This window comes from Vulpes vulpes, chromosome 15 (genome assembly GCF_048418805.1).
Source record: "Vulpes vulpes isolate BD-2025 chromosome 15, VulVul3, whole genome shotgun sequence".
Lineage (NCBI taxonomy): Eukaryota > Metazoa > Chordata > Mammalia > Carnivora > Canidae > Vulpes > Vulpes vulpes.
Window position 1 is genome coordinate 12,193,433 of NC_132794.1, and position 22,306 is coordinate 12,215,738.

Sequence of the window (22,306 nt, forward strand, 5' to 3'; positions counted from 1 at the left end):
GGCTGGATGTTACTAGAACTTCAGAGTGATCTGTGTGGCTTCTCGTGGGAACCCCAGCCAGAATACGCTCGATGCTGCCCAGAGCTGCTTGGGCATGGGAGCAGGAAGGAAGTCCAAGAAGGAAAGTAAAACCACACTTCCTGCAGTGCCAGAATAGGTGCTATTATTTTGGAAATGCATTTATGCAGCCCCCTTTGTTGTACCGGTTACAGCCCTGATATCACAGAGGACAACATTTTTAGCTCAGGATATAAAAGGCTGGGGGTGCATCAGTATATTATTAGACCACAAAAAGGAAGGAAGTACTGACACAAGCGACAGCATGGATGTACCTCGGAAACACTACGTAAAGAAGCGCCGGCCCCCAAAAACCACATACTGCGTGATTCCACTTCTATGAGCTGTTTAAGAGGCAAATACTAAAGCCTGAGGGCATACTGATGGTTGCCTGGGGTGGGGAGGTGGAAGTGGACGGATGCCGACAGCTACAGTGCGTGAGATTTATTTGGGGGATGATGAGAACGTTCTTAAGTTAACTGCGGTAATGGGGGCACATCCTGTGAATGAAATTAAATTCTGGAATCCAATTCTAAAACCTTTGATTTGTGTGCTGTAACAGGTGCACCGGGTGACCTGTGAATTACATCTCAATCAAGCTGCTACCAAAAGAAAAAAATGGGGATATCTGGGAGGAGGAGCGGTTTCCACGAGCACAGACATCAGGTTTTTTTTTTTTTTTTTTTTTTTTTTTTTTTTTTAGATATGGTTCTCTTTGTTCTCCTTTTGCTCCTACGATCATTTCAATATCAACGGTCCACATGTCAGGCCCACCAACCAGAAATCCACGGTACCCTCAACTAATTAGTGCCGACTCACTTTTAGGTAGCTCTCTAAACTTGGGATCTAATGAACCAGGCATTTCATTTTCTTGTTTGAAGACACTGGGAGAACCAAGTCATGCTGTCGTGTAACATTTTTAATTGTTTTCGGGTGAGCATTTGATCCGTTGACTCACTGCTGTGGGTATGCAGATAAAATGGTTGTTGGCAGCAGAGAGAGTTAGTCATTTAGAGCCTCAAACCAAGGCTGCAAGGTTAACCAGGAGCCATACAACACTTCTGTGAGCTTGAATAACACGCCCTGTAAATTTCAGAGCCTCCTAAGCACCCAGATTAAAATCACTCTTCTCTCATTTGCTTGTTCTTTTTTTTTTTTTTTTTAAGATTTTTTAATTTATTCAGAAGAGACATAGAGAGAGAGAGAGGCAGAGGGAGAAGCAGGCTCCATGCAGGGAGCCCGACACGGGACTCGATTCCGGGTCTTCGGGATCAGGCCCTGGGCCGAAGGCGGCGCTAAACCACTGAGCCACCCGGGCTGCCCCTGCTTATTATTTTCCTACTCTTCCCATTTGCTGCCAACCTGATGGCTAAAAGACCTTTTAAGACAAATTTTGACTGAAGAACTCACATTGCTTATCTAATGTGAACCCCGTACACAGAAATAAAGGATTTTAAAAGGTACTGTTGGATACTGTGTAAGACAAACACAGTTTCAGGAGTAGCATCGTTTGGTTTGTCGCATTAAAATGCCTTTTGTTCCCATGATCATCACCTCCCAAAGAGGCAACGAACTTCGAGCAGTTTCTTACCACAGGCATAGGTGACAGTGAGGTATTTTTTCACTCCTGGCAGACAGGGGCTCCCGAAATGGTGATTGTTGACCATGATTTTGCATCTCTGCTTCCCATAGCACCTCCTGGATAATACTTGCAAAGCCGAATAAGACAAGCAGTCTGAAAGGCAGGGAACGTCAACAAGAAATTTTATGTTGCATCCGTATCTGGCTACCGTGTAGCTTATGCTACTTTACGTAAGTAACAACACTAGGCTGGATTTCAGAGCTCATGGAGTTAGTTTCTGGGATCATTTTCTGTCTCATTAAAATACTTGAGATGCTTTATCATATGGGCTAAGTACCATACAGGCAGAGTGGGCCTCCTGACATGTGCTAGGACAGCCCTGAGCTTATTATGCTGACGCCCTGCTGTCACCATCTGGAAATTCTCACATATCTTTGAGCAAGGGGTCCTACATTTTCATTCTCCATCAAGCCCCGCAAATTATATAACTAGCCCTGCATACAGAATAGGCAAAATATGAAGATTTTTATTTTTTATGCTTCTTACCACTCCTTAAAGTATTTTTATTTGTTTGTTTGTTTGTTTTTGTTTATTTTGGAGAGAGAGCATGCGAGCGGAGGGGAGGTACAGAGGGAGAAGAGAGAAAATCTTAAGCAGGATCTATGCTGCTCATGGAGCCAGATCAGTGGAGCTTGATCTTAAGACCCTGAGATCACGACCTGAAATCAAGAGTCAGACACTTACTTAATCGACCGACCTACCCAGGCACCCCTACTTGTCTATTCTGAGAATCCATCACCCCTACGTGAACAGAAGCTCCAAGAGGACAAGGACTCTTTCCATCTTGTTTGTCATCTAATTCCCACATCCTGGCCAGGTGCAGAAACCCAGAAAATAATGATGAATGAATGAATGAAATGAACCAAGAGACATGAGGACATGTTTTTCAGCACCTGCCGCAATGCCATCACAATGAGCAAACATTAATCTAACATGTCAGAGGTGAGGACCAGGGGGTGCCATGTGCTGTCAGGAAAAACAAGTCAGAAGAAGTCTACCTTGGATTCGCAGGGTACGCTGGAGCTGGAGACAAAACCCACATGTGGGACCTGATGTCTGACAATGTGAAACAGGGGGTGAGTGTCAGCAGTACGTGGCCAGGACAAGAGGTGCTGGGGTCAGAGACGGGAGCGATCGGCATGGACCACAGTGGTCACGACAGGCTTTATGGGGCAGAGGGACTCGGTCACGGGGGAAAGTGCATGAATTGGGTAGAGGCAAGCAAGACAGAGAGGCAGAAACACCACATTAAGTGGGCTAGCATCACTTAAGCGGAGTCTAGGGGGTCGACCGTGAGCTGGAACAGTGGGTGCGGACGGGGAAGCCACAGAGAACGAGAGGGAAAAGGCCCCGAGTTTGCCTATGCATGCTCAGCCCGAGTTTGCCTACTCATGCTCAGCCCGAGTTTGCCTATGCATGCTCAGCCAAAGACAGGTTCTATTCTGCAGATGACGTGGGGCCCAAAGGAATGGATGGTGCCACTGACCTTTAGGGACAGTGCACGGGAGGCCCTGGGAGAGAAAGAGAACCAAACTCCATTTGGAGGAAATTTTATTTTTTTATTTTTATTTTTTTATTTTTTGGAGGAAATTTTAATAATACACACTGGGCAGGGCGCCTGGGCGGCTCCACGGGTTGAGCACCCGACTCTTGGTTTTGGCTCAGGTCACCATCTCAGGGTCGTGGACTGAGCCTTGTTGGGGCTCCACACTCAACGGGGAGTCCGCTGGAGATGCTCTCTCTCTTCCTCTGGCCCTCCCCCACTCTCTCTAAATGAATGAAGAATGAATGAATGAATGAGTAAAATCTTTTAAAAAATAATACACACTGGAAGGAAAAGCTTGAAGAGCAGAGCACAGAGAAGAGAATTTTAGAGACCTTAAAAGGTCGGTTCACTTATAACAACACCTAACAACATTATGACAGCCATTGTTGGCACTTGTACGTCAACTGATGTGGTGTTTCCAATGACTCTGCGGCATAGGCTATTTATCATATATGTAATATATGTATTATAATAAGTTATATATAATTGTTTCTATAATACACAAATGAGGGAAATACAAATTAAGACCACAATAAAATATTATTTTGCACTTTCTAGATGAGCAAAACTTAAAAGACTGACAATCCCAAGTGTTGAAGAAGATACGGATCAATGGAAACCCTTGAACTTGGCTGGTGGGAGTATAAACCAACCCTGGAACATGCATGGGCATCTTTTAAATCGGCATATTTCACATCTGCAGACTCAGCAGTTCCACTCCCAAGAGTCTATAGGCTCACAAATCCTTTTCCCAACTCCTTCAGAATTCACAGTCAAGATCTGAGAATGGGATGTATGATTTCTGCATTGGGAAGAAGTAGCCATCTGAATTACGAAATTATTCTTAGAAGCCTGATGTAACTAGCATTTATTCTGTTACAAAGGAAATACGCATTTAGAGTTGAAAACTTGAAAAGCACAGATAAGCCACAGCTAGAAAAATAAAAATTTCCAGTAAATTCGGGGGAAAAAAAAAAAACATCTCAAAATGATTAACCTTTAAGGAACCTCCTTCTAGCCACTTTTCCCTGTGTAAATGCCCTTCCCCCTCAATGGTGTCATACACATATTTTTTTTTCATACACATATTTTGTATGCTACTTTTTTCCCATTTAACATAGCTGTGCAGATTTTAACATGAATTTCATTTTAAAGACTTGCATAATTCTCCATTTTATGGAGGCACCAGCTCTATTTACAATACCCGATGCAATCATCATTCAGGGGATTTCTGGTTTTAAACATTAGAAGCAGTTCTATGTTGGGGGGCACCTGAGTGGCTCAGTCAGTTAAGCATCGGACTCTTGATTTCAGCTCAGGTCCTGATCTCAGGGTCCTGGGATCAAGCCCATGCTCAGCGGGGAGTTTGCTGGAGATTCTCTCTCTCTCCCTCTGCCCCTCCCCCTCCACGTTGCATTCTCTCCTACTCTCAAATAGATAAACAGGTAGATAGATAGATAAAAAAAAAAAAGTTCTATATGGAACATGCCAAGAGCTAAATATCTACACAACAAGCATGATAGTTTCCACAGGAATTCTTGGAAGTAGATTGCTTTGTCAAAGGCTATTCAAAATATTAAGGATTTTTTTTAAAAATATTTTTTTTATTTATTTATTCATGAGAGACACACAGAGAGGCAGAGACATAGACTGAGGGAGAAGCAGGCTCCCTGTGGGGAGCCCATTGCGGGACTCAATCCTAGGACCCTGAGATCACACCCTGGGCTGAAGGCAGATGCTCAACCACGGAGCCACCCAGGCGTCCCAAAATATTAAGGCTTTTGACACACACCACCAAAGTGTTATCCAGAAGAGTTCTCCTGATTCACACTCCTGCCAGAATTGTACAAGTGCCCTGGGGAACCTTATATTTTCTTAGGACGTGTGCCTGACCATATTCTTTAAGACTAATGCAGGAAGGAAAAAGAAATCCATCTCATTTATAAGACCACAACCCTCTTTGACCCAAGAGGTTGTGACGAGCGTGATTTACAGAGGTGTGCTTCTCGCTCTTAAATTATCCTGGGAGCAAAAGAGTTTATCTTGGTCAGAGTGAAACCCACAGTGTGTTTTCAGGAAGGGGCCCAAGGTAATTCAGGTCTGACTCAGGTCTGACCAACCATATCCTTGTTGACACTGAGCTCCGAACTGTTTGCAGGATTTATTTCCAAGCCATTATCTCCCTCTGAGGCTGATTTTGTGCGCACCCTCTCTTCCTGGCAAACCATCCTCCACACCCAATGCATCTGATAACATGATACTCAACCATTTCATTTTTATTTTTTTTAGCTATTGTTTAACACTGAAACTGAAGCTAATTAATCCTCACAACGTGTGTTTATTTTGATAATTAGGCTGCTCTTGGCAGTGGGGACCCCTAGCACTTTACTCTTTGGCTGGGAAGTCGAGGCCTGCCCACACTTGGCCTTGGGATGGCCTTCGCCGAGACCTTGAGGCCCACTGGGTGGTTTTCTAGTTCTCTTACTAAGGAAACAGCAGGATCTCTGGAGCCCACCCAGAAAATGTAACTGCAGCAGGAAATGACATAACACAGTGGACACCCGGCCAGGGGGCCTTCCCAAAGTTCATGCCCAGGTCTGTGCGAAGGCTCACTCCTTTTTGCATGAACTTGCAATTGCCATGGTGTTCACTTGGGGCCAACAATAATCACTCACTGTCACACCTTCCCTTCTCTTCCCCTCGACAAGACATAGGGTCTGATGGATCTGACTTGCTGGAAGATCTTTCAGGTGCATCTTTGAAGGCTCATCAACCTCAAGGTAAGACACCAATGTAGCTGTGTTGGAACTCGTGTGCCGGCGAGATGCCACCTTGTGAAGCTGGTCTCACAGCTGGCTTAGTCATCACTCTCGCGCGTCTCAGCTTTTTTTTTTTCAGTTTAGTGTTATATTGAAGTCTCAGTCGGCTAGGGCTGCTGTAACAAGTACCACCCGCTGGGAGCGTAACCAACAGAAATGTATTTCCATTCTGGAGGCTGGAAGTCCCAGATGTCAGCAGACTTGGTTCCTTCTGAGGCCTCTCTCCTTGGCTTGCGGATGGCCATCCTCTCCGTGTGTCCATGCACGGTCTTCCTCTGTGTGTGTCTGTGTCCTAACTCCCTCTTCTTACAGGCACACAAGTTATATTGGATTAGCACCCATGTGACCTTAATCTAACTTAAACATCTATTTATTTATTTATTTATTTATTTATTTATTTATTTATTTATTTATTTTAAAGATTTTATTTATTTATTCATGAGAGACACAGAGAGAGGCAGAGACATAGGCCGAGGGAGAAGCAGGCTCCCTGCAGGGAGCCCAGTGGGAGACTCAATCCCAGGACCTCGGGATCACACCCTGAGCCGAAGGCAGATGCTCAACCGCTGAGCCCCCCAGGTGCCCCTTAAACATCTCTTTAAAGATCTTCTTTTTGGGGCGTCTGCGTGGCTCAGTCGGTTGAGCGTCTGCCTTTGGCTCAGGGCATGATCCCAGGTTCCTGGGATTGAGCCCTCACATCAGGCTCTCTTCTCAGTGAGGAGCCTGCTTCTCCTCCCTCTGACCTTCCCCCCTGCTTGTGCTTTTTCTCTCTCTCAAAAAATAAAATCTTTAAAAAAAAAAAAAAGTGAGTTTCTGAGATACAAAGAATTCCTCAAAATGCGGATGTGGCTTTGGAACTGAACTTTGGGCATCAGTTGGGAGAACCTGAAGGAAAAGTGTTAGTAAAAGTCTAAGGCCTTGAAGAGAAGCGCCTCTCTAACCTTTGCACCTTGATGCCAAGTACATCTCAGAGTAGAACTTTCCACCTTCAAAGTGAATGGGCACTGATATGCTAGATATCTCTCTCGAGAGGGAGACTGGTGGCAGGAAAAGCACGTCAAGGATTAACAGCTCTACTCATCATCTAAAAATACTTGGGGGGAAAAATAAGGGTCCCACCAGGGGTAAAAAAAAAAAGGGGAAAAGGCTAGAGGGATGGTGGGCGAGAGTGCAAATACAAGAACCACAAAAGCATGGGAAATGTTCATAGTCATTAATATTCAAAGGAAGGCAAGTAAGAGGATCATCTTATATCTGTTAAATTAGATCCTAAGAAAAATCACACATACGTCTGCCAGAGTTGCAAGGAAACCCAAAGGCTTACATCGCTGTTTATGCATATAAATTGGTACAAAAGTTTTTGGAAAGAACTCCGGGGATACATATAAAGAACTGTAAACATGCCCACGCCCTCTTTCAGTATAAAACTTCTGGGAATTTATCCCAAGGAAACAATCCAGAGGAAAGAAAAAGCTACAAGCATAATACACATCACTTAGAATATTTGAAAGTCAGAAGCAGTAAGACACCCCCCCCCCCAACCACCAGGGGACGGTAAATTAAATACTATACTATAGCCCTGTCACAAGACGTGAAGAAATGACTGGCTTTGTGAGGATTTTGCTGGCGGCCTAGAAGACACCCTGGATATAAAGTGAAATTTCAAACCAGAATCAAACATATCTGTTTCAGGATCACCATTAGGTAAAAACTGTTCTAAGCTCACACACCAGGACTTGGAGGAGACCCTGAGAAAGGAAAGAGCTTCTCACTTGATGGGTAACATCCATGGCTGCACTGGTTTCCTATTTCCCTTAAATGTATTTATGGTGCTGGTTCTGGACGGTCACGGTGATCCTACTCGCCATCTCTCAGAAAGAACTGGAAATGCCCTCCCTCAGGATTTTTTCAGTGCTAAAGCCACGCTCAGCGGAGCTTCCTGGCCTCACTGGGGCCTGGGTGGCCCCCACCACGCATGTTCCCAGGGAGGCACCAGGGCTGGAGCCTATGGGCTTCCACCAGACTGCAGCTCATCCACCAGACGAACTGTACACACATCACCTTCCAGACGCCACAGTGAGGCCTGACCACCCGGCCCCAGACAGTCATCCTACCAAATTCATGTCAGGTCCCAGGATGGAGAATAAACAGCCTTTCCCCCTTCTTCAAAGCGATGTTGCTGAGTTCTTAGAGCAGAGATCACACTGGCAGCCTGTGGACCGGATGTGGCCTGTAGGCATGTTTTGTTTGGCTCATGCACTGTTTTAAAAAGTTGGAACATTTCACATTAAGAAAAAAAAAAAATCCGGATTTCCAGCATCTCATGAGGGGTTGGAGGCTGTGACGACACCGGGCCCGCATTCTGGGCTGGCAACCATCCACCTGCAGGAGACCATGGGGGCGCCTCCCTCAGGAGGGGCACTGATTCATCCAGGCCCTACTCTGGGCCAGGCCCTGCTCCAGCTGCTGGGAATCCTGCGGGCAGCAGACAGGGCTTACCTTCCCCTGGGGGAACAGACCACAGACACGGAATGATGGTTTCCATGTCATGAAGACACAAGGGGAGGAGGCCCGCCTGAGACTGCAGAGACGAGGTGCCTGGCCGGGCAGGGAGCCCCAGGAGACCTGGCTGAGAAGGACATCCGACTTGGTTCCGGCCTGATGGGGCGAAAACATTCCAGGCCAGAGGAAGGGCTTGTGCAAAGGCTCCAGGCTATGAATGAGTGTGTAGTGCCCCACAGTTTGGAGGCCTGGGAGACTGGATTTATTCTAATTACAGTGGGCAAAGCACAGGGCTTTAAGGGGTGGGGGGTGGGCGTTGTGATCAGATTTATTTTATCAATATCTCTCCGGCTGCCAAGCGAAGAAGGGACTAAGGGTGGGTCCTTGGCCTCCCCAGGGCCTCTCCTTTTCCCTGTGAGCCTCTCTCCGGGTGTAGAGCACAGGGCCGGGCGCTCTCCAGGGTTTGGCAGCGGGTCCCGAATGCAGCCAACAGCCAACCTCAAGTGTAGCCAATGGGGCGAGGGACAGAAGCCCTTGACCGTGAGGGAAGGGAGGGGCCGGGGAGCCAGGACGAGGAAACCTCCTTTTGCCCTGTGACTTTGCCAGGGCTGACACTTTCCAAGTGTCACGCTAAGCAAGGGGCATGGTCTCCCATTCACAGACCTTCCCCGCGTCCACTAGGGCTATTCATGGCACGAGCACAGCTGGCTGACCTAAGGATTCCTCGAAGTCTCTATGGCAACCTGTCCTTTAGCCATGATGTCTGCTAACATTTTCTTTGGCTGATTGCGTTTCCCTTTAAACCCAACTCCCATCCAACTTCCCAGGAACCAAAGGCAGCGACCCAGGGCACGTAAATCACTCACCCTGTGTGCGGATCTGCCCGCTTGGCTGACCGACTTCTTCTGCCCAAAGCAACAGCGGAAGCAGATGTGACTTAGTGCTGCCTCCCCAAACACCTGGGGCTAAGTTCGATGTGGCAAGCCTGAGACATGGGGTGCCCCACCCCAATATTAAGAAGGAGGGTCCCTTTTTGCAGAAATAGCTCACGTCACCAAGGGCCCCTTATGCAGCCAAGGGGACAAGACCATATGGGAGTCACTACAGGATGTTCAGAAGAACAGCGATCACTCTGGCCCTTGAGAAGAATGCCTCTGGCCACCCTGGGGTGGGGGGTGGGGACGGCAAGCCAGGGAGGAGGGAGACCACAATGACCTGGCGATGGTCCCCTGGGCCGATGTGGTAGTTGGACCGAAGGAAGAGGGGAGGGAGATGTTCGGAACACATGCAGGTGTTACATGAGAGGGGGACCGGAGTGTCAGGAACCCCCAGGTCACTCACGGGGGCGTGGGGCAGAGGGTGGTGCTGTGACACACCATGGGAAGCCCCCACCAAGGACCTCTCTGCCCCATCTGGCACCCAAGCCTGTTAAATGGGAGTCCTCTCCCCCAGAGCTAATCCAGACAGCACTTCACTCAGCCTGTCTTTCTGGGCCACCAGGGCAACCAGAGCCACCCTTCAAATGACCCTCCACCATCCACCACCGAGGGGCCTTCCTTCCCGGAACACCAGGCCAGGGGCCTTGGTGGCACGCATTCCTTGGGAACAGCTTTTTGTTCTCTCTCTAGTCTTGCCCAAGAATTTGCCTGTGTGGTCAGTGACTTTACATTCTTTTATTTTTTCAGATCCAGGATACTGGTTTTGTATGAATCTCTTCTTAAAAATGAATGTTCAATTCCACATGTGACTGTAGCAACTTAATACACTCGGAGCTCGTTTTAGATTCTGATGAATACAGTGCAGCTCTCTGGGCTGTCTCCCCGTGGGGACTGTCTGTTCCCTCTGGTAATACGGAGGATACAGGTCAGGCCCGCTTTCCCACCGCAGACTGGGGTACGTGATGGTTAATTTTACATCTCAACTCAGCTAGGCCAGGGTGTCCCATCATTCATTCAAACACCAGTCTAGAAGTGGTTGTGAAGATATTTTAAGGACGGGACTGACATTTAACATTTAGTTAACAAAGGGGCCTCTGAGTAAAGCAGATTACCCTTCCAGATGTGGGTGGGCCTCAACCAATCAGTTGAAGGACTGAAGGGCAAAGACAGGTCCGCTGAGGATGCGGGCGGCTGCTACTCCCTTTGTTCATTAAAACTTCAGAAACCTGATTTCAGGAACTCAACTTGTAGACTCCAGAGTCTCACAAGGCTTCTCTGAAGACTCTGGCGTATCCCTGATTAACTGGCTGTGTCTGCAGGCCTGAAAGCAAGGACTGCCAGCCCTGTGCTTGTCACATAGCAAGGGGCTTCCATCTTGCCCTGCTGAGCCCCCCTCAGGCTGCGTCTCTTGCCGTCAGATATGCATCCAAGAAGACAGGTGGCAGCTCCAAAAACCTGGGTGGAAAGTCACCAGGCAAATGCTTTGGCCTCAGGAAAATGGAGGGTCACTACGTTCATGCTGGCAACATCCTTGCAACTCAGCGCCACTTCCGTTGGCACCCAGGCACCCATGTGGGCCTTGGGAAGAAGAAGCACCTGTATGCCCTGGAGGAGGGAGTGGTCCGCTACACTAAGGACGTCTATGTGCCCAGTCCCAGCAACACAGAGGCTGTGGAGCTGGTTACCAGGCTGCCCAAGGGTGCTGTGCTCTATAAGACTTTTGTCCACGTGGTTCCTGTGAAGCCTGAGGGCACCTTCAAACTGGTAGCTATGCTTTGAATTCCTGGGGCCATTGGATGGAGACTGGAGCCCAGGTGACAGGAGAGGGTGGCACCAGGAGAAGTCAAGAGCTGGGGATGGCAAGGCCTCCTGAGGAAGCCCACTTGGTAATGATTGTAGAAGACTCTGAAATGACTGGCTAGGAAGCCTTTTGGGAGCCCTGACCTGGGGCCAAAAATAAAGTTTGCTGGAGTCAAAAAAAAAAAAAAAAAAAAAAAAAGGCCAGGTCTTCCGAATACAGAAATTTTCCTCCAGGCTGCAGCACAACAAATCTGCCTGTTTGCAGCCCGGTACCCCCACAGGACGTAGACTCAAGACTGAACACCAGCTCTTACCTGAGTTCCCAGACTGTCAACCTGCCCCAAGCTTTCAGATTTGCCAGGCTCCACCGCCGTGTGAGCCGATTCCTTAACATCAGTCTCTCTTCCCCAAATACATATAGGCATCTCCTGTGGGTTCGGCTGCTCTGGAGAGCCCTGACTAATCATAACATCGGTGACTCCGATGGGGGGAGCTTCCGGCCCTACATCCTGGCCATCACCTCTCAGCACCAGACGGCAGATCGCTGCGAAGAACGACCCACTGAGCTCCCCTGCACACTAAACAACCGGGGATGGTCCAGGCTCTTCTCTCTACCTGGACGCCGCCCCAGGTATCTGTAGGTGTCCTCCTTCGAGTCTCTGCTCAGCATCCCGGAGACCCCGGAAGACCATGCCTCTCTGCAGCACACCCCAGCCTCCCCAACCTCCTTTCCACCATGGGCTTTTCCGCTTAGTACATATGTGGACCTGAAATACGACACGCGGGCTCCTTCTGTTTGTTCATTCTCTCACAACCTCTTTGTCCATTGCTGGAAGATCAGTTCCATGTAGACCATGTGTTGTTAGTACCTGAGACTCCCTCACACATAGAACAGGGCCCTGCATACAGTGGGTGCTCAATAACTATTTGTGTGAAATGACTAAACAGTGGACAGATTTGGAAATGTGGGGCAGAAGGAGGCAGGACTCTGTGGGTGGTTCCTCCCTGCCCTCGAACGTCCCTCTCCTCCAGGTCCTGACCACTAGATGGGGAGCCAGGGCCCTAATCCCCTCGGCACCGAATGGTAGCCACACAAAAACACATACCAAAGGGGGGGAGCCGCTCCCCTTCCGAGGAGCAGATGTCCCTCTCCTGGGTCCTCCTGCCATAGCTCGCAGAGTAGATGTTGAGAAACTTTGAAGGGTGGCAGTGCAGTTTCAGCTCTTGGTCTTCACACACGGTTTTGTTTTTTAATTCATCTGAAGCAGAAACAAAAATCAGTGGCACCATCAGCTCCTCTCAGAAGGAATCGGGGAGCCCTGCCCAAGCCCTGGCCACTCATCCCCCTCTGGGGCTGCACCCTGAGGACAGTGGGAACCAACCCTCCAGCCCCATGGGGTCTGACCCTGGAATAAAAAGCGCTCCCTTCAGGAAGAGGGCGGGAATGACAGCAGGTGCACAGAGAGGAAACAGGGGCCAGGGACCAGGTACAGAAGGCAGGGCTCGCTGGGCTGGATTTGGGGATGGGCCTGGCCATAAAGGATGTTGAGAGAGAGAGAGAGAGATTCCTTAATTGAAGGAAGCCTTTCCTCAAACGTTGGCTTGGACCCACATAGTTAAAGACCAGGAATTAAAGACCAGATTAAATTTCTGGAGACAGCCCGATTAATAAGCCTCACTGCCAGACTTCCTAATGTTCTAACACCCCCATTTATATATTTAAAAAGAAAACATAAAAGCAAACTATTTCCTTGGCTAGGAAAAGGGAAGAAAGCAGAGTATGTGTCTTGTGAAGAGGCCCTCTTTAGAAAAGTATAAAGAGTCTGCCCCTAGTCTGCCCCTAGTCTGGTGATCCAAGAGCAACTGATGCTCAGGCTGCCATCGCGTGCTACCTTACAACAACCCACACCAGGTCACAGATTGTTTCCAAAGAATTTAGGAAAAGATTTGTGTGTTTGTTTAATCCGCATACCACCGTAACATTTCCCTTTGCAGCGTCACACAGCGTTAATGTTGTAAATGCGCTGCTCAGAACAATATAGTTGATTGGGTTGTTTGTTTTTTTTTTAAGAATGTACTGGAAAAACATTCAATTAATAAAGATGTTTCAGAATGATTTGATTCCAAAAGTAATAATAGTTAACACTCCAGACACAAAGGATCACATATGGTATGATCCTATTTTGTTGAGAGCTCCAGAAAAGGCAAAGTTATAGAGACAGAACGTAGGTTAGTGGTTCCGTTGGGGTTGAGGTTTGGGAACCAAGGAAAATGATAAGAAATGGACACAGGACATTTTTGAGATGATGGAAATGTTCTATAGCTGGACAGTGGTGGTGATGGCACAACTCAGCGATTTACTGAAAATCAATGAATGGCACACTTGCAATGGGTGACATTTATGCTATGCAAATTATACCTCAATAAAGATATTTCAAAAATAATAAAAGTTAATATTTATTGAGCTTGTCTTCTGGATTAAGCCCCTTTCTAATATCTTTAAATGTATCAATGAATTTTATCACCTCTTCAGATCCTTGGCATGTTGTGTTTTGGATTTTTAGACACTGTGGGAGTGATTCATATATTCTGGATGCCAACTTTCGTCTATTATGTGTTACAGATACCTTTCCCTAGCCTGCCACTTACCTTAAACTTTGCAAAAGCAACACAAAGCAAAACACAAAGGAGACTATGGTCATTTATTTGTATGTATAGTTCCCTTCTACCCACCTCCCCAACATTTTAGAAAGGAAAAAAAATCACTATATCACCCCCATACTAGATTTTTCTACTTTGAAATAGGTCAAGTTGAAGAATAAATATAAAAATGCTTTATAAAATGTCCAACTCTGTATTGATGTAAGAAGAGGTGGTTGTGATGATGATGGTGAGAATAAGGTTCAAGCCATGTTGCAGCTACAGAGCAAATGGGAAGATTTTTCAGCCAAATAAGCCAACAGGAGCTAAATTACATGAGCTACTCAGGCTATCATGGACAGCCAGGGATAGGGAGGAAGAATGTGTCAAGAAGAAGGAAAACTAGCCCTCATAGCCATTGCCCCATGACTACCCCTCCCATGACCACCCTTCCTATGATCATCCCCCATGAATCACCCCTCATGACCATCCCTCATGGCCATCTCCTATGACCACTGTCCATGATCATCCCCATGACCACTGCCTATGACCACCCCCATGACCATCCTCCATGACCATCCCTATGACTACCCCCATAACCACCCCCATGACCATCTCCCAAGATCACCTCCCATGACCATCCCCATGACCACCTCCCATGACCATTCCCCGTGACCACCTCCCATGGCCACTCCCCCCATGACCATCTCCCATGACCACTCCCCATAACCACCCCTATAACGACCCCCATGACCGTCTCTCATGATCACCTCCCATGTCCATTCCGCATGACCACCTCCCGTGGTCACCCCTCCCTTGACCATCTCCCATGGCCACTCCCCCCATGATCACCTCCCATGACCATTCCACATGACCACCTCCCATGGTCACCCCTCCCATGACCATCTCCTATGACCATCCCCCATGACCACTACCACCATGATCACCCCCGCAAAGACCATTCCCAGATCCCTCATACATCTCAAGCTAAAGCTTTTCAAACTTATTTGAAGCCTATTCTATTCTATTCTTTTCATGAAATCAAGTTAGTAAATTGTGACCCACAACTCAAAAAAACAGAGTTTAGAAAACATCAAAGTGCATCATGCAAAAAAAGGATGAACACTATTTTATAATAAAAAAAAAATAAAACCTTTTCAGTTGTGGGTGTATTATGTACCCCGGGCCAAAATGTAAAATCCTTACTCTGCATTGTAATCAAGCCAATTTGAAAGTCCCCCACTGACAGGAAGGTGTGAGTGGTAAACACTAGTGCAACCCCTGGTCATCCGGTCAACCGGTTGGGTGGTCGGTTGGGTGGTCGTGGGACTTCGTGTCCTGGAATCCTTGATGCTTAAGCCTCAAACTTAAAACACGAAAGAAAATAATTTCCAAATATAAATTCCACCTTTCTGTCACTTGTAAATTCCTGTGCTTTTCTCCACCGGACAGAGAAGCAGCAGTGAGGAAACCTTCAGGATCTCAAGATACCATCAGCTCTGGCGCTGATCAGCCTGGTTCTGTTCCTTAATGCGTGATGATGAGAACACTCGAGATTAATGAAAGATGTGAACCAGATTACAGATGCTCACAGAATCCCTGCCTGGCCGAGTCTTCGAAGACACAAGGAACAGAGGAGGGAAAACTTAAGTGGTGACTAAGCAATGTCCAGAATGCCCTTTGCCCGGTCACTGGAATCTTAATACAACAGTTTAAACCTAAAGCCAAGAAAAGCTTTGTTTTCTTTTTCTAAACAAAAAGAACACCAAGTCTGACCCTGACATCGGAGGGTTTGATTTTGGTGAGTCACGTCTGCGCTGGTATGAGGTTTTCAGTGTTTTTTTTCTGAGTAAATGCTAAATCCCACCAACACCAAAATACTGCCTTACTTCAAAGGTCCAGAATGAACGATGGCCTTTGATGCAGGACAGAGGGCATGGGTAGACACACCAAAAGAGCCCGAGCACCCTTCCAACTGGGAGAATGCTGAAAAATGTTAAGAATGCCTTCCAGTTGCAGAGCTCGCCAAAAAGGATGAAAACCAAGTCTTATCTCAGCAAACTGGAAGCTTTCCTTTTTAATAGGATCTTTCTTTCCTTTCTTTTTTTTCTTTCTTTCTTTCTTTCTTTCTTTCTTTCTTTCTTTCTTTCTTTCTTTTCTTCTTTCCTTTCTTTCATCAGAACTTTTTATTTATTTTTTATTTTTTTAAAGAGTTTATTTATTTATTCATGAGGAACACACAGGGAGAGGTAGAGACACAGGCAGAGGGAGAAGCAGGCTCCCTGCAGAGAGCCCGATGTGGGACTCAATCCCAGGACCCCGGGATCATGCCCTGGGCCAAAGGCAGACGCCCAAGCTCTGAGCCACCCAGACATCCCTCATCAGAACTTTTTAAAATTAGGAGAGACTTTTTAAGGCTTGTCATGAAGTGCATTTATTAGCCACCACCTCTCTGGTGTATTAAGGCCCATTCGTTAAAGGAGGCCTCGATGCCCGCCCAACTCACCCAGAGTAACACAACACCCGTGTGTCAGGCCTCCTGTGATCCTGTCCCCAGATTATGGGGCAAATCATCTCCTGGAATGGAAGGGCCTGTGAGTGTCACATTACTAAGTGCCTGGGAGTTACCGCTGTGTGATGTTGGGTCCTTCAGTTCCTTGGGAATGTGCTAATTCACTGTCACCTAAGAGTGACACTTCCTGGTCCTAAAAGCAACAGGACAACTAACAAATTGCTACTTTTCATAGAGAGAGAGAATTTGTTTTAGCGCTGGGCAAGAGTGCTCTGTGGTCTCAGATTAGGAAAGGCGGGGGCAGCCTTCCAGAAGGGTCGCCAACAGCCCTGTGGGTTTGGATGGCGAGAGTGACAGGAGCCCGGGGAAGGGGGACAGCCAGGAATCTTCTCCAAAGACAACAGTAACAAGGTCCCCCTCCTACTTCTGCCAAGTAGAGGGCCATGTGGGGCTTCCTTAATAACGCACACACCTGCATGTCAGCGGGGGTCCTTCGACGCGGGGTGGGGAGGGTGACCAGCCCCAAGAGGCCCTGTGATTACTGATGTTATTTACAACAGCCATGCATGCCATATTGTCAACATACAGAGAGAGATTTAGTCACTTTTAATATGTTTTTAAAATTTGCTACAGGGACACCTGGGTGGCTCAATGATTGAACATCTGCCCTCAGTTGGGGTTGTGATCCTGGGGTCTTGGGATCGAATCCTGGATCAGGCTTCCTGCAAGGAGCCTGCTTCTCCCTCTGCCTGTGTCTCTGCCTCTCTCTGTGTGCCTCTCGTGAATAAATAAATAAAATCTTTAAAACATAAAATAAAATAAAACAAAATAAAATAAAATAAATAAGACAAAATAAAATAAAATTCGTGTCCTGCTATTGCCTGCACCTAGGACCAACCTCATCCTGACCCCCCTCCCCTAAATCTGATGTCTCAGGGCCCTTCAGTCAGTCACACCTTCAGCAAGGATGATGTTAATCTGCCTTCCAGAATGATGGCCACCGATCACCGAGGGCCACTGCATGCCAAGTCCTGTGCTAAGCATCTCACAAACAGCACTGGAGTTTTAGTCTACGCCGTGCTGTACTCTATACTCTTTACCGCAGCCCCATGCAGACGGTGCATCATCCTCACTTTACAGTTGAGTCAAGGACCCAACGCTGGAAGTTTCCTGATGCTCCCCGAGATCACGCTGCCACTGCATGGCACACAGGGGTATGAACCCAGAACTGCCTAAATCCCAAGCATCTCTGGAACCAAGATCCCCTGAAAGGCTGCGATTTAAGGAGGTGAAGCATGATGCCCATTCCAGAAAAGAAGGTTCTTTCTAGTGAGGTTTGCTGGTAAAATAGCTCTCCCAGCAGCCGACAAGCCAGCCCTGACTGGTGGTGTTTGCCCAGCTCCCTGGTGTAAATACTCCCACGGTGGCAGGTTTCACCGCACACCGGCAGAGCTGGGGAGAGATGCTTTCGTGATGAGAGTTGGGTCCCCGCACCCCTGGGTGCACCAGGGGCGTCTTTGACAATTGGTGTCACGCTCAGGTTGGCACAAAGAAGAGCCTCTGGGGCAAGAGGGCTACAGAGAAAGAGGAGGGAGGGGTAGGAATCACCTCCCTTCTTTTTTCACCTCACAGCACTGACAGGGGCCACCTCCCAGCCACAGGGCCTCAGGTCACCAATGTTCATGTCACCCTGGGTGCTCTGGTCTCCCATAGGCTCAAGGTGAGAGAGATCCTAAAGCCCAACTCAATGTTATTAGGGGGTGGGGCCTTTGGGAAGTGCTTAAGTCGGAGGGTAGAGCCCCCATGCATGGGATTAGTGCCCTTAATGCAAGAGACCCTGGAGAGATTCCTCGTCCCTTCTGACAAAGTGGTTATAGCAAAAAGATAGTTTTCTGGGAGGAAGGGGGCCCTCGGCAGACACCAAAGCTGCCAGTACCTACATCTCAGGCTTCCCAGCCTCCAGAACTACAAGAAATAAACCTCTGTTGATCATAAGCCTCCCAGTTTATAGCATTTTTTTAAAAGATTTTATTTATTTATTCATAGACACAGAAAGAGAGAGGCAGAGACACAGGCAGAGGGAGAAGCAGGCTCCATGCAGGGAGCCCGATGGGGGACTCGATCCCAGGATCACACCCCAGGCTGCAGGCGGTGCCAAACCGCTGCACCATCAGGCTGCCCAGTTTATAGCATTTTGTTATAATAGCTCCAACAGACCAAGACACAAGGGCTCTGCCTCTAATCTGTTCCACACAAGGCAGCCAGACGGGACTTTAAAACCCCAGCTGTGCACCCTCCCTGCGTAAATGCCACCTTACAGAAAGAGTCCACCTCCTTCCTTGGCCATCAGGGCCTGGGGATCCTGCCCCAGCTCCCTGGCCGGTGCTCCTGCTTGCCCACCCACCCCCCAGAGCCCCCTGCTTCCTCCGGCCACAGGCCTCCTTCTGTGCCCAACCCTACCCTGCAGTCCCCGGCTCCATCATCACCTGCCAGGAAAGCCTTCCCTGCACCCCTGCCGGGGTCCATTCCCCCTCAGCTACTGCACGGCACCAAGAGACCAGGGCTCCTCCTGAGATGTTTTTTGGACACATCTGGTCTTTCTAGAGAAAAGTGATATTTGCTAGAACCTAAAGGACAAGAAGGAAAGAGCTACGTGAAGCTGTCAGTAAAGGCTCGCTGGCTGAAGGAACGTTGGGAGTCGTCCCAGATGGAATCACCATCCACAAACCTTCTGCAAAACGAGTTCTCTTCATGCCCAACTGCGGGCCTGGTGCCTGTGCACAGTGGGTGCTTAATAAGTGTTCTGCTGAAATGAAATTAGCAAACCATCAGACCTAATCACTTGGTGCAGGACTAAAGCTGTAGCCTGGCACTGGCTTATACTCGGGGTCCCAACTTCACAAGGGCCTTTTTACGTCTTTTAGAGGCTGGTCCTTCACGACTTTTTAGTATGAAAAGTTGCCAACACAGAGAAGATGTGACAAGAGTATCACAAGAGTATCACAATATCACAAGAGATCACAATATCACAATAGATGGCGTATTTCCGCCACCCGGATTCTCCAGTCCTTACCATTCTGAACAAGGGCCAATTTGAAAAAGGACTGTCTTTGCCACCATGGAAGGAGGGTGGCCATTTTTTAAAAATTTTTATTTATTCATGAGAGGCAGAGAGAGAGGCTGAGACACAGGCAGAGGGAGAAGCAGGCTCCCTACAGGGAGCCTGATGCGGGACTCGATCCTAGGGCTCCGGGATCACGACCTGAGCCAAAGGCAGATGCTCAACCACTGAGTCGCTCAGGTGCCCCAGGATGCCCACTTTGGAGATTAAGCCTTGAGAGGGGTGTGAGATCCAGAGCACAGAGATGTAGAAGGGATTTTCCTGAGTGAGGCACGAGTTGACAAGAATTCCCGGGGAGGGCTCGGCTGGGTGTGCAAAGTCCGGGCCTGCTGGTGGGTGTTTGTGATCATGTGCACGTGTGAGTTATGTTTGTGACAGTGTAAATGCGTGCAATAGCACACGCAGGTGACAGCCTGTATGTGTGAGCGACCGTGCGTACATTGATGAGCCTGATAGTGTGTGTGCATGTGAGTGTGAATGTGTGTTTGAACACACTGTGTGGGGGAAAAGCCATAAGGGCAGTTCTGAGGTATCCAGGCCCCAGTAGGGAAAGGGCTGAAGACAGAAGGCTGGGTATTTGCTGAAAGATTCCAATGTTTTCTCTGCAAGTGTGCACTTGAGACCACTACACGTGTGTGACCCAAAGCCTCACCCACCCCCCTTGCACCCAGGCTGCCAGCGTCTTGTGGGGGATGCTGAGTTCCAGAGGCAGAAACCAACAGAGAACAAAACACAAACGCGAAAGTGATGTGTTGGGATGGCGATGCAGAATTTTTTTTTAAATGATTATTCCTTCATACGATCCTTTGGTTCAATATTGTTGCCACAACATTGCTCTCTTCCCAATAAGTTTTCAAGGATTGCTGGGAGCCTCGAATGCTGCAGTTACCCATGGCTGACCCTCCCCGCCTGTAAGTGTGACCTGCTCGCCGAAAAGCAGTTCCTTTTGGCCTGCAACGGGTTACCCACACACCGATGTGCATTACAGGTGGCACAAGGCCACGGAGAAGAGCGTAAGAACCAGAATAGAGAGGTTGCTCCAGCCAGAAACCCTTCAGCTCTCTTTTTCCTCAGGAAGAGACAGCGTGTCCAGAGCCCCTGCTGGAGGTGAAAGCGGAAGAAGCGAGTTCATAAAGATCTGGAAGCAGGGGCTCCAGTGGCAATTGTGCGACTGGCCACAGTGAGAACAAGCAGTCCTGTAGCAGAAGGTGGGCATCCTCTGAAAAGGAGGACTGGCTCCTCCTTTGGGGGAAAAGCAACTGCAAGCCTCTCGCCACCCCCGACACCTTGAGCATGGATACAACTGAGTTTTACATAGTACGAAGGATTTGTTTTTTAAAATACTGTGATTTTTTTTAAAAAAATGTTTTACTTATTTATTTGAGAGAGAGAGTGTGAGAGAGCACAAGTGGGGTGGGGGAGAGGCAGAGGGAGAAGCAGACTCCCCATGAGCAGGGACCCTGACGACAGGAGGCTCGATCCCAGGACCCTAAGATCATGACCTGAACCAAAGGCAGACGCTTCTTAACCGACTGAGCCACCCAGGAACCCCTACAAAGGATTTTTTAGATTCAGGGATTTGCAAGGATGCACACGGACATATGGGTGTATACACATGCAAGTACACACAAACCCACATAAGCTATTTTTTAAAAAACGGGTAGGACATCGCTATTAACACGTTTCTAAGTTGGGCAAACAGCAACTAGCAGAGAATTCCCATGAGGGGTGTGACTGAAACAGGGAACCCACACCCCAAAGACGCTGTCCCCCTCGGAAGTTACTTACTAGGCTGGCATTTAAAGGAGACCAGGAGGTATTTACTGCTTCCTGGACAAAGGTCAGGTCCAAAAACACGGCTATTGACCAGGAGGTGGCAGGCCCGCTGGTTCTGGCATTCGTCCAGCACCTTCTAAAATAAGGGAGTAGAGAAAGGATAGGCTTGAGAACCACAGGCGCAGTGTCTGGGGGATCCCACACCCGGGCCGCTCTGAGAAGGCAGGACACCTGTCTGCCTGGGCCCGGGCTCCATACCAAGAACCTTCGAGCTGCTGTGAGCTGTGTCTAAGACAAAGCACGTATACCTGCGTGGTCAGGTTGGCTCCTGTCTCCTGATCTTTCCCAGAACAAGAAATCTGACCCAACAGTGCCAGACCCCCCTTCAGAAGACAGGCCTCCGATCGGCCTCAGCTGGAAGCGCTGCCGATGGTTCTGGCAAAAGTACCACCGCATCATGAGGGCTCCAGGATACATGAGCAAGATTCGAGAAGCTCGGGGTACGGGCTAGCTGGGATTTGGAGGTCCCTCCCGGGAGGGCAGAGAGAACTCTCTGGGGGATCAGGACTCAGAGCCGGAGCTCTCCATCCTCACAAACAGCCTGGCACAGACCACAGAGAACTCAGCATTTGGGGGAGACCTTGGAGACCCAACCCAAACACAGGCCAATGGATAAAAATCAAAAACCCGATTCCCGCTCTTGCCAACCTCAAGGGCACAGGACCCACTTGTTCCCTTCTTTGTGAAATACTCAGGCTGTACTGTTGAGCATTTGGCTTAAAAGTTTTCCTTCAAATATCTCTTTCTCTTAACTTTTTCCAGGCAGTTCACTCCATTGTGAAGGGATCTGCTCTGGGGAAGCTCACGGAGCCCCCTACACGGGGTTCTGGGGGGGCCTTAGCACCTCACTGCTGCTCTTCTACTTCCAAAATGGAACAAGCCCTGCCCATGCC

At 48.3% G+C, this 22,306-nt stretch overlaps 1 protein-coding gene across 7 annotated transcripts in view; it reads right to left on the reverse strand.

Annotated features, from left to right (window-relative positions):
• EVA1C (eva-1 homolog C) overlaps positions 1-22,306 on the reverse strand; it is an 80,550-nt gene that overhangs the window by 17,400 nt on the left and 40,844 nt on the right. For 4 of the 7 annotated variants that reach the window (XM_072740848.1, XM_072740847.1, XM_072740846.1 and 1 more), the window contains exons 3-5: positions 21,366-21,489; positions 12,411-12,563; positions 1,649-1,792 (exon numbers count right to left, since the gene is read on the reverse strand). In XM_072740848.1, the coding sequence (XP_072596949.1) occupies positions 1,649-1,792; positions 12,411-12,563; positions 21,366-21,489 (421 nt within the window). The remainder of the gene's footprint in view (positions 1-1,648; positions 1,793-12,410; positions 12,564-21,365; positions 21,490-22,306) is intronic. The other 3 variants (XM_072740850.1, XM_072740849.1, XM_072740851.1) reach the window with 2 other exon arrangements.